This window comes from Microcebus murinus, chromosome 1 (genome assembly GCF_040939455.1).
Source record: "Microcebus murinus isolate Inina chromosome 1, M.murinus_Inina_mat1.0, whole genome shotgun sequence".
Classification (NCBI taxonomy): Eukaryota; Metazoa; Chordata; class Mammalia; order Primates; family Cheirogaleidae; genus Microcebus; species Microcebus murinus.
Window position 1 is genome coordinate 63,255,719 of NC_134104.1, and position 12,919 is coordinate 63,268,637.

The 12,919-nt window shown below is 34.0% G+C and overlaps 1 protein-coding gene across 7 annotated transcripts in view; it reads left to right on the top strand.

The window, feature by feature from the left end:
* STXBP5L (syntaxin binding protein 5L) overlaps nucleotides 1–12,919 on the top strand; it is a 346,530-nt gene that overhangs the window by 24,508 nt on the left and 309,103 nt on the right. For all 7 annotated transcript variants that reach the window (XM_076001837.1, XM_076001841.1, XM_020287216.2 and 4 more), the window contains exon 3: nucleotides 7,662–7,759. In XM_076001837.1, the coding sequence (XP_075857952.1) occupies nucleotides 7,662–7,759 (98 nt within the window). The remainder of the gene's footprint in view (nucleotides 1–7,661; nucleotides 7,760–12,919) is intronic.

The window sequence follows — 12,919 nt, forward strand, 5'->3', positions numbered from 1 at the left end:
ATGGTTTCATGCCTTACATTTAAGTTTTTTATTCATCTTGAATTAATTTTTATATATGGTGAGAAATAGGGCCCTGATTCATTCTTCGGTACATGGCTATCCACTTTCCCAGCACCATTTATTGAATAGGACTTCCTTTCCCCAGTGTTGTTATTTACTTTGTCAAAGATCTGTTGGTTATAGGTAGATGGTTTTATTTCTGGGTTCTCTATTCTGTTCCATTGGTACATGTCTCTGCTTTTATAGCAGTAACATGCTATTTTGGTTTCTATAACCTTGTAGTATAATTTGAAGTCAGGTAATGTGATGCCTCCAGATTTGTTCTTTTTGCTTAAGATTGCTTTGACTATTGGGGCTCTTTTTTGTTTCCAAATACATTTTAGGATTATTTTTTCTACATTTGTGAAATATGACATTGGCATTTTGACAGGGATTGCATTGAATCTGTAAATCACATTGGGCAGTATGGACATTTTAATGATGTTGATTCTATCAATCCATGTATATGGGATGTTTTTCCATTTGTTTTTGTTATCTATGATTTCTTTCATCAGTGTTTTGTAGTTGTCCTTATAGAGATCTCTGATCTTCTTGGTTAAGTCTATTCCTAGGTATTTTATTTTCTTTGTATCTATTGTAAATAGTATTGAGTCCTTGATTTGACTCTCAGCTTGACTGTTATTAGTATATAAAATGCTACTGATTTGTGTATATTGATTTTGTAACCTGAGAGTTTGCTGAATTTATCAATTCTAGGAGTCTTTTGGTGGTATGTTCAGGATTTTCTAGATACATGATCATATAGTGTCAGTGAACAGGGATAGTTTGTCTTCCTCTGTCCTTATTTAGATACCCTTTATTTCTTTCTCTTTCTGGGTTGCTCCGACTAGGACTTCTACTACTATGTTGAATGAAAGTGGTGACAGTGGGCAACCTTGTCTTGTTCCAGTTCTTAGGTGAAATGCTTTCAATTTTTCCCCATTCAGTATGATGTTGCCTGTGGGTTTGTCATATATGGCTTATATAATTTTTAGTTGTGTTCCTTCTATGCCTAGTTTGTTGAGGGTTTACATTATGAAAAGGTGCTGGGTTTTAGTCAATGTTTTCTCTGCATCTTGAGATGATCATGTGGTCTTTGTTTTTGTTTCTGTTTATGTAGTGAATCACATTTATTGATTTGTGTATGTTAAACCATCCTTTCATCCCTGGGATGAAACCCACTTGATCATGGTAGATTATCGTTTTGATGTGCTGTTGAATTTGGTTTGTTAGTACTTTGTTGAGGATTTTTGCATCTATGTTCATATGAGATGTTGGTCCGTAGTTTTCTTTTTTGTTGTTGTGTCCTTTCCAGACTTTGATATCAAGGTGATGCTGACTTCATAGAATAAGTTAGGAAGGATTCCCTCCTCCTTGATGTTATGGAATAGTTTATGTAGGATAGGTACCAGTTTTTCTTGATAGGTTTGATAGAATTCAGCTGCAAATCCGTCTGGTCTGGAGCTTTTATTTGTTGGTAGATTTTTTTTTTATTACTGCTTCAATCTTGCTACTTGTTATTGATGTGTTCAGGAAATATATTTCTTCCTGATTCAGACTTGGGACGTTGTGTGTTTGCAGGAATATATCCATTTTCTTTACATTTTCTAGTTTGTGTGTGTAGAGATTTTAGTATTCATGGATGATATTTTGCATTTCTGTAGTATCAGTTATAATGTCTTCTTTTTCACTTATGATTGAGCTTATTTGGGCCCTTTCTCTTCTATTTTTGGTTAATGTAGCTAGAGGTCTGTCAATTTTGTTTATCTTTTCAAAGAACTAACTTTTTGTTTAATTGATCCTGTATAGTATTTTTTTTTTTTTTCATTTCTATCTTGTTCAGTTCTGCTCTGAGCTTTATTATTTCTTTTCTTCTATTAGCTTTGGGTGTGGTTTGTTCTTTTTTTTCTAATTCCTTGAGGTGTGACTTCAGGTTGTTAATTTGTCATCTTTCTGTCTTTTTGATATAAGCATTTAAGGTTATGAATTTCCCTCTTAGCGCTGTTTTAGCTGTATCCCATAGATTTTTGAATGCTTGTATCATGATTTTCATTCAGTTTGAGAAATCTTTTCATTTTCATCTTAATTTAGTAATTGACCCAAGAATCGTGCAGCAGCAGGTCATTTAATTTCCATGACTTTGTGTAGATTTGAGAGTTCTTGTAGGTGATTTCTAGTTTTATTCTATGATCTGAGAAGGTACATGGAATGATTTTGATTTCTGATTTGTTGAACTTGTTTTGTGGGCTAATATATGATCTATCTTGGAAAATGTCCCATGTGCTGAAGAGAGGAATGTATATCCTGCTGTTTTGGGGTAGAATTGTTTTGTAGATGCCTGTTAAGTCCATTTGTTCTAGAGTCTTGTTTAAGTCCAATGTTTTTTGTTGACCTTTTTCCATGATGATCTGTCTAGTTCAGTCAGTGGAGTATTGAAGTCCCCAGCAATTATGGTGTTGCTGTTTATTTCTTTGCTTAGATCTTATAGTATTTGATTTGTGAATCTGGGAGCTCCTATGTTAGATGCATATATATTTAAGATTGTTCTATCTTATTGCTAAATTACTCCCTTTATCATTATATAGTGACTGTATTTTTAAAAAATTATTATTGATTTAAAGTCTGTTTTGTCTGCTATGAGAATAGCTACCCCTGTTTGCTTTTGGTTTCCATTTGCATGGAATATTTTTTTCGATCCTTTTACCTTGAGTCTGTGAGTATCCTTGTGAGTTAGATAGGTTTATTGAAGGCAGCAGATACTTCAGGTTTGTCTTTTCATCCATTCAGCCAGTCTATATCTTTTAAAATGAGAATTAAGACTTTTTACTTTCTATTTCCAAATGAGGTCACAAAAAAAAAAAAAAGAAGAGAAGACTTTTTACTTTCAAGATATATGAGAAATTGTTCTATTCATTTTGTTGAATGATATCTACTTGCTTTGTTTTATCCCTTGAGTTCCTGTTTTATATGCACTGTGAGTATTAACTTTCTGGCACTTTCATATTGGTGGATTTTGAGTGTTCTCTGGGATAAAACCCACTTGGTCATAGTCAATAATTTTTTTGATGTGCAGTTGAATTCGGTTTGGTGAGATTTTATTGAGAATTTTTGCATCTATATTCATAAGGGATATTGGTCTGTAGTTTTCTTTTTTGTGGTGTCCTTTCCTGGCTTTGGTATCAAGGTGATATTGGCTTCATAAAATGAGTTGGGGAGGATTCCTTCCTTCTCAATGTTATGGAATAATTTCTGCAGGATAGGTACCAGATATCCTTTGTAGGTTTGGTAAAATTTGGGTGTGAACTCATCTGGTCTGGAACTTTTTTTTGTTGGAAGATTTTTATTGTTGATTCAATTTTGGTGCTTGATATTAGTCTTTTGAGGGATTCCATTTTTTCTTGATTGAGCCTAGGGAGGTTGTGTTTTTTTAGAATTTGTCTATTTCTTCCATGTTTTCAAGTTTATAGGCATTTTTATGCCTATAGGCATTTTATTCAGACAAGATGTTTTGTACTTCCATGATATGAGTTGTGACTTTTCCTTTTTCATTTCTAATTGAGTTTATTAAAGTCTTTTCATTCTGCTTCTTCAAAGAACCAACTTTTTATTAATCTCCTGTGTAGTTACCTTGTTTTTGATTTCATTTAGTTCCTCTTGATATTGGTTATTTCTTCCCCTCTGTCTGGTTTAGATTTAGTTTGTTCTTCCATTTCCAGTTCCTTGAGATGATTCCTTAGATTGTTGATTTGTGATCTTTCTGTCTTTTAGATGTGGACATTTAAGGCTATGAGTTTTCCTCTCAGAACTGCTTTTGCTGTATGCCCCAGATTTTGTTAACTTGTGTCCCCATTATCATTGAGTTCAAAGAATCTTTTGATTTCCATCTGAGTCTCCTCCTTGACCCAACAATCAGAAATAGGCTGTTTAGTTTCCATTACTTTGTGTAGAGATGAGTGTTTCTGTTAGAATAAGTTTCTAATTTTATCCTACTGTAGTCTGAGAAGATACATGATATAATTTCTATTTTCATAAATTTATTGAGATCTGTTTTGTGGCCTAGGATGTGATCAATTTTAGAGAATGTTCCCTGAGCTGAAGAGAAGAACATATATCCTTCTTGTTATTTGGGTGGAATATTCTGTAGATGTCTGTTAGGCCCATTTGTTCTAGAGTTCTGTTGAGTCCATTGTTTCTTTGCTCATTTTATGTTTGTAGACTATGTCCAGTTCTGTCAGTAGGGTATTGAAGTCCCTGGCTATTATGGCATTGCTGTTTATCATTTTGTTTAGATCAAGTAGGATTTGCTTTATGTATCTGGGCATTCCTGTGTTAGGTGCATAAATATTTAGGACTCTTAAGTCTTCTTGTTGAATTGTTCCCTTCATCATTAAATAGTTGACCATTTTTGTCTTTCTTTACTTTTGTTGATTTAAACCATATGTTATCTGATATGAGAATGAGTATACCAGCTTGCTTTTGGTTTCCATTTGCCTGGAATATTGTTTTCTATCCCTTCAACTTGGTCTGACTGAGTTGTGGGTTAGATGCATTTCCTGGAGACAGCAAATACTTGGCTTGTGTTCTTCTTCCCATTCAGACAGCCTTTATCTCTTTAATGGGCAGTTAAAGCCATTCACATTTATTGAGAAAATTGATATTTGGGGTGATTTTGTTCATCCTGTTGGGTAGCACCATATTGTTTTGTTTTACCTCTTTAGCCATTGTGGTATCTGCGTTCTGGATGTTAGCTTTTGGCTGATTTTATACCAGTGGGTGTCTATTGCACTGGTTAGTGTATAATGCAGGTATGAATACTTCCTGCAGGGCAGGTCTGGTCATCACAAATTCCATCAGCAAGTGATTTTCTGGGAAAGTCTTTATTTCTCCCTCATATAAGAAGCTTAGTTTTGGAGGATACAAAATTCTATGCTGGCTATTATTCTGTTTTAGAAGACTGAGGATGGGTCTCCAGTTCCTTCTGGCTTGTAAGGATTCAGTTGAGAAGTCTGCAGTTTGTCTAATAAGTTTTTCTTTGTAGGTTACCTGGTGTTTTCACCTTACTGCTTGTAGGAGTGCATCTTTCATGTTTACTTTGGCCAGCCTAATAACTATGTGACATGGTGATTTCCTTTTCACAATGAATCTCCCAGGAGTTCTGTGTGTTTCTAGCATCTGTATCTCTAGATTTCTAGCTAGGACAGGGAAATTTTCCTCAATTATTCCCTCAAGTAAATTATCCAACCCCTGTGTATTTTCTTCTTTTCCCTAAGAGATGTCTATTTTTCATATATTTGGCCTCTTTACATAATTCTGCATTTCTTATATGCTTTGTTCATGCCTCTCATTTCTGTGTTCTTTCTCTTCACCTGATTTGTTTAGCTCACAGGTATCTTCAAGTGCTGAGATTATTCTGAGTGATCCAGCCTATTCTTTCCACTGTGTTTTGTAATTTGCTTTCCACTGTGTTTTGTAATTTCTTTGTTTTTAATTTCAGCATATTATGGGGGTACAAATGTTAAGGTTACGTATATTGCCCTTGGGCCCCCCCCAGTCAAAGCTTCAAGCCTGACCATCCCCCACACGGTGCGCCTCTCACTCATTATGTATGTCTGTACCCATCCCTTCCTCCCCTTCCCATCTGCCCAACACCCGATAAATGTTATTCCTATATGTCCACTTAGGTGTTGATCAGGGAAACCAATTTGCTGGTGAGTACATGTGGTGCTAGTTTTTCCATTCTTGGAATACTTCCCTTAGTAGAATGGGTTCCAGCTCTATCCAGGAAAATACAAGAGATGCTATATCATCATTGTTTCTTATAGATGAATAGTACTTCATGGTATACATATACTACATTTTATTACTTTTATTGACTTTTTTATTTTAAAAACTCTTGTTTTTATTTGAAATCTTCATTAAAAGCATTGAATATAATCTAGTAGTAAAGTGCTGGATTTCTATTACTGATTTTGCCACATGACAGACCAAAAAATTATCTTCATAAAAACACCTTGAATCAGTGACATCAACTCAAGTTTTTTATAAATCTGAAAAAAATGTCATTTTCCTTTTCTTGGCATTGACGGAATGCTTGATCATGAAAATATATAAAGTATTTCATGCCTTTATCAATAAACATGCCCTTGGTCAATGAATGAGTGTGTGAACATTTATTTCAAATCTTTCCACATAGTTTTCAGCAATTGTCAGGTACTGTTTTAATAAGAAATAGATTTAACAGACATGCCTGAAACAGATTCACTAGAAGAACTGTTAAAATGTGAAATATAACAAATGTGATATGAAATATAAATTGGGGGGCGGTCAACAGTATTCATTTAAATAAGCAGCAGTGGTAATTGGTCATCAGGAGCTCCAGTAGCCTCGAAAGATCTCACGGTTGACTTTTGTACATTAATTTTATAACCTCAGTTTGCAGAACTCCTTTATTTGTTCCAATAATTTTGTTTAGCATATTTCTTAGGATTGTGTTTATTCAAGATTGTGTCATCTGCAAATAGTTTTATTTTCTTTCTTTCCAATCTGGATGTATCTTGTTTTCTTGATAACTTCTCTGGATAGAACCTTCAGTACAGTGTTGAATAGAAGGGGTGAGAGTGGACGTATTCATATGGTATCTAACCTTGCAAGGAAAGCATTCTTTCACTAAGTAGTATATTAGCTGTAGGTCTTTAATACATACCATTTATTAGATTTATAAGCCACAAACAGAATGACAGAAAAGTTGAAAGAATTATATTATAATCTCTCATATGTATATTACCACCTAGATTTGACAATTATAATTTTGATATATTCATTTTATCATATATCTATTCATCTGTCTGTCCACCCATTTATATTATTTTTTGGATGCATTTTAATGTTTCAGATGTTAGTACACTTTAACCCATAACACTTAAGTATGTATAGCATTAGAATTCAGTATTTGTTTCTAATACTTTTTTCTTACCTTTTTTGAGGTAAAATTTAAATACTGAGAAATCACAAATTATACTATACAATTTGATGAGTTTTAACTAATGTATATACTTGTGTAATCCAAACTTCTATGAAAATATAGAATATTACCTTTACTCAATAAAATTCCTTCATATTCCTTCCCAGTCAGTCTTCCCCAAGGCAGACACTGTTCTGATTTTTTTCCCACCATAGCTTAGTTTTTATTTGGAGCTAAATATAAATGTGATCATACTATATAAACTCATTTGTGTATGGCTTTGTAGCATAATGTTTTTGAGAACCATCTATGTTGCTGCATCTATTAGTAGTTTGTTTCTTTTAATTGTTGAATAGTATTTCATTGTATGATTATACCACAGTTGTTATACATAGGAATGGAATTGCTAAGTCATAAGACAGATATGTTTAATTTTATAAGGAACTACAAGATATTTTTCCAAAGTTTTTGTATCATTTTATATTCCTACTAACAATGTATGAGTTTAGATTACTCCGTATCCTTTTCAACATTTGGTGGTAGTACTTTTGTTTTCTTTCTAAAACAATTTTAGGTATTCCGATACATGTATAATGGTATCTTCTTGTGATTTTAATTTTTATTTCCCTGATTACTATTTGTATTGTTTTTTCTCTTTCAGACAGTCCGGCATGGTTTCCCTTATCAGCCCACAGCATTAGCTTTTGATCCAGTTCAGAAAATCTTGGCTATTGGAACGAGAACAGGTGCTATACGAATGTATCCTTCTTTTTTGGTTTATTATTGACTACATTAATACCAATTACATTTATTTAAACATTCAGGTAAGAGAAATATTTATGACTAAATAAAGTTTATTGTTTCTTTAGAAGTGAATAACTATTGTGAAAATCTACATTGTCAATTTTATTGGCATATTTTTTGATGTCTTTGAGATCAGTATTCATGTCCCTTCTTTAATTCATGTTATTGGTAATTTCTGTCTTCTCTTCTCTCCTCATTTGCTTTGCTAGAATTTTATTGCTTATATTGATTTTCAAAAAGAATCAATGTTTGGTTTCATTGTTTTTCTTAATTGTTTCCCTATATTCCATTTCACTCATTTTTGCTTTGATAATTTTTATTTTGCTTACTTTGCTTTTCTTTTGCTTCTTTGAGATTAATTTGATCTTCTTTTCCTAGTTTCCTAAGTGGAAACAGGTCATTAATTTGAGAACTTTCTTCTTTTCTAATATGTGCCTATAGTACTATAAATTTCCTCCCAAATTCTGCTTTAGTGTCATCTCAATTTTTTAAATTAAACTTTTTATTTTGAGGTAATTGTAGATTTACGTGGAGTTGGGAGAAATAATACAGGGAAATCCATACTCTTCTACTTAATTTCCTCCAATTGTAGCATCTTATAAAACTATAGTATAATGTCACAATCAGGATATTGACATTGATACAGTCAAGATACAGAACATTTCTGTCACCACAAAGATTCTTCATGTTGCCCTTTTATAGCCGCATCCCATCCCTCCAACCTCTAACAATCATTAATTTTATTCTTCATTTCAATAATTTTGCCTCTTCAAAAATGTTATGTAAATGGAACCACATAGTACAAAATCTTTGGACATTGACCTTTTTCACTCAGCACAATTGTCTGAAGATTCATCCAAGTTGTTACATGTATCAATAGTTTATTACTTTATACTGTTGGGTAATAGCCCATGATATGGATGTACCACAGTTTTAACCATTTGCCTGTTGAAAGGCATTTATGTTGTTTCCAGTTGTTTGCTATTGTCAGTAAAGCAGCTCTGAACATCTCTGTATATATTTTTATGTGAACCTAAGTTTTTGTATCTCTTGTAAATGTCCAGGAGTGCAACCAGGGGTCATATAGTAGCTGTATATTTTAGTTTTTAGTTTTTAAGTGTATAGTTCAGTGTTATTAAATGAATTCATAATATTGTGCAACCACCACCACAATTTTCCATGAACTCTTTTCATCTTGTAAAACTGAAATTTGTCTATACCCTTTAAATGATAATTCTCTTATCCACCCCCTCCTAACCCCTGGAAATTATCATTCTACTTTCTGTCTCTATAATTTTTACTATAAGTATCTCATATAAACTAAATTATACAGTATTTGTCTTTTTTCTTTTGACTGCCTTATTTCATTTAGCATAATGTCCTTGAGGTTTATTCATATTAAAGCAAATATTAGGATTCCCTTCCTTTTTAAGGCTGAATAATATTCTGGGTGTGTGTGTGTGTGTGTATATATATATACACACCACATTTTGATATCTGTTCATCCATCGATGGACACTTGGGTTGCTTTCATGTTTTACCTATTGTAAATAATGCTCCTATGAACATGGGTTTACAAATATCTCTTTGGGACCTTGCTTTCAGTTCTTTTGGGTATATTCTGAGAAGTGGAATTGCTGGATCATATGGTAATTATAGTATTAAATTTTTTAGGAACTACCATACTGTTTTTTATGGCAGCTATGCCATTTTACATTTCTACCAAAAATGATTGCTTCTTCATGCGCAAAATTTTATAATTTTCATGAAGTCCAATTTATCTATTTTTTTCTTTTACAATTGGCTTTGGTGTCATATCCAAGAAATCATTGCCAAATCCAATGCCATGAGGGTTTTGTCCCATGTTTTCTTCTTGGAGTTTTATAATTTTAGGTTTTATATTTAGGTCTTTTATCCATTGAGTTAATTTTGTATATGGTGTTAGAAAAGTATCAGACCTCACTCTTTTGCATGTCTATATCTAGTTTTCCTAGCAACATTTGTTGAAAAGACTGCCTTTTCCCCATTGAATGGCCTTGACACCCTTGTCAAAAATTATTTGACCATATAGGTGAGAGTTTATTTGTGGGCTCTCTAGTCTATTTTGCTGGTCTATATATATGTCTTTATGTCAGTACTACACTATTTTGATTACTGTAATTTTGAAACTAGAGAAAATATGAATCCTCCAACTTTGTTATTCTTTTTTTGTTATTTCAGCATATTATGGGGGTACAGATTTTAAGGTTTCAATAAATGCCCATTTCCCCCCCTCCCCCCACAAGTCTGAGTCTCCAGCATGACCATGATGGTGCACATCTCACTCATTATATATGTATATACCCGTCCCCCTCCCCCCTCCCACCTGCCCAATACCCTGTTACTGTAGTACCTATGTGACCACTTAGGTGCTGTTCAGTTAATACCAATTTGCTGGTGAGTATGTGTGGTGCTTGTTTTTCCATTCTTGGGAAACTTTACTTAATAGTATGGGTTCCAGCTCTAACCAGGAAAATATAAGATGTGCTATATCACCATTGTTTCTTAGAGCTGAATAGTACTCCATGGTATACATATACCACATTTTATTAATCCATTCTTGCATTGATGGGCACTTGGGCTGTTTCCACAGCCTTGCAATTATGAATTGTGCTGCTATAAACATTCAGGTGCAGGTGTCTTTTTTGTAGAGTGTCATTGGATCTTTTGGGTAGATGCCCAGCAATGGGATTGCTGGATCAAATGGTAGATTCACTTGTATCGCTTTAAGGTATCTCTTGCTTTCCACAGAGGTTGAACTAGTTTGCAGTCCCACCAGCAGTGTAGGAGTGTTCCTCTCTCTCCGCATCCATGCCAGCGTTTATTATTTGGAGACTTTTTGATAAAGGCCATTCTCACTGGAGTTAAGTGATATCTCATTGTGGTTTGATTTCATTTCCCTGATGATTAGAGATGTTGAGCGTTTTTTCATATGTTTGTTGGCCATTCTTCTGTCTTCTTTAGAAAAGTTTCTGTTCAAGTCCTTTGCCCACTTTTTAATGGGGTTATTTGATTTTTTCTTGCTGATTTTCGTGAGTTCTAAGTATATTCTAGTTATCAGTCCCTTATCGGATGCATAGGATACAAACATTTTCTCCCATTCTGTAGGTTGTCTGTTTACTTTCATGACTGTTTCTTTGGCTGTGCAGAAGCTCTGTAGTTTGATCATGTCCCATTTATTTTTGTTGCTGCTGTGATTGCCTTTGGGGACTTCTTCATAAACTCTTTGCCTAGGCCGATGTCTAGGAGAGTGTTTCCAACTTTTTCCTCTAGAGTTCTAATAGTTTCATACCTTAGGTTTAAGTCTGTTATCCAGCGTGAGTTGATTTTTGTGAGAGGTGAAAGGTGTGGGTCCCGTTTTAGCCTTCTACAGGTGGCTATCCAGTTTTCCCAGCACCATTTATTGAGAGGGATTCTTTTCCCCAGCATATGTTTTTGTCTGCTTTGTCAAAGATTAGATGGCTATATGAGGATGGTTTTATATCAGGATTCTCAGATCTGTTCCACTGGTCAATATTCCTATTTTTGTGCCAATACTAGATTGATTTAATTACTACAGGTTTGTAGTAGAGTTTGATATCTGGCATATTAATGCCTCCCATTTTGTTTTTGTTGCCTAGAATTGCTTTTGATATTTGGGGTCTTCTTTGGTTCCATACAAAGTGTAAAATTATTTTTTCTATATCTGAAGAATGCTGATGGGATTTTAATAGGTATTGCATTGAATCTGTAGATCAGTTTGGGTAGTATAGACATTTTGATGATGTTGAGTCTGCCGATCAAGCATGGTATGGATTTCCATCTGTTTACATCCTCTGCTATTTCCTTCCTCAGTGTTTCATAGTTCTACCTGTAGAGGTCTTTTACGTCCTTGGTTAAGTTTATTCCTAGGTACTTTAATTTCTTCATTGCTATTGTGAAGGGAATTGAGTCTTTGATTTGATTCTCAATTTGATTGTTGTTGGTGTATATGAATGCCTCTGATTTCTGTGTATTGATTTTGTATCCTGAGACTTTACTAAATTCATTTAGTAATCTTTGGGGTTTTCTAGATATCATATCATTAGCAAACAGTGAAAGTTTGATCTCTTTTGCCCCTATTTGGATACCTTTGATTCCATTTTCCTGTCTGATTACTGTAGCCAAGACTTCCAGCACTATGTTGAACAGAAGTGGAGATAGTGGGCAGCCTTGTCTGGTTCCAGTTCTAAGTGGGAATGCTTTCAATTTTTCCCCATTCAGTATGATGTTGGTTATGGGTCTGTCATATATGGCTTGTATCATTTTTAGGTATGTCCCTTCTATGCCTATTTTCTTAAGTGTTCATATCATGAAAGGGTGTTGAATTTTGTCAAAAGCTTTTTCTGCATCTATTGAAAGAATCATGTGGTCTTTGTTTTTGTATCTGTTTATGTGGTAAATTGCATTTATAGATTTATGTATGTTGAACCATCCCTGGGATGAAGCCCACTTGGTCGTGGTGGATTATTTTTTTGATAAATGTCTGGATTCGGTTAGCTAAGATTTTGTTGAAAATTTTTGCATCTATATTCATTAGGGATATTGGTCTGTAGTTTTCTTTTTTCGTTGCATCCTTTCCTGGTTTTGGTATCAGAGTAATATTCGCTTCATAAAAGGTGTCGGGGAGGTTTCCGTTCTTCTCGATGTTGTGGAATAGTTTCTGCAAGATAGGTACTAGTTCTTCTTTGTACGTGTGGTAAAATTCGAGTGTGAAACCATCTGGACCGGGACTTTTCTTTTTAGGGAGATTTTTAATTGCTGTTTCTATTTCAGCTGTTGAGATTGGTCTGTTCAGGGAATCTATTTCTTCCTGGTTGAGCCTAGGGAGGCTGTGTGTTTCTAGAAATTTGTCTATTTCCTCCACATTTTCCAGTTTGTATGCATAAAGATTTTTGTAGTATTCATAAATTATATCTTGTATCTCTTTGGGATCAGTGGTGATATCTTCTTTTTTGTTCCTGATGGAGTATTAGAGATTTCTCTTTTCTGCTTTTCGTTAGCTTAGCCAATGGTATGTCAATTTTGTTTATTTTTTCAAAGAACCAACTTTTTGTT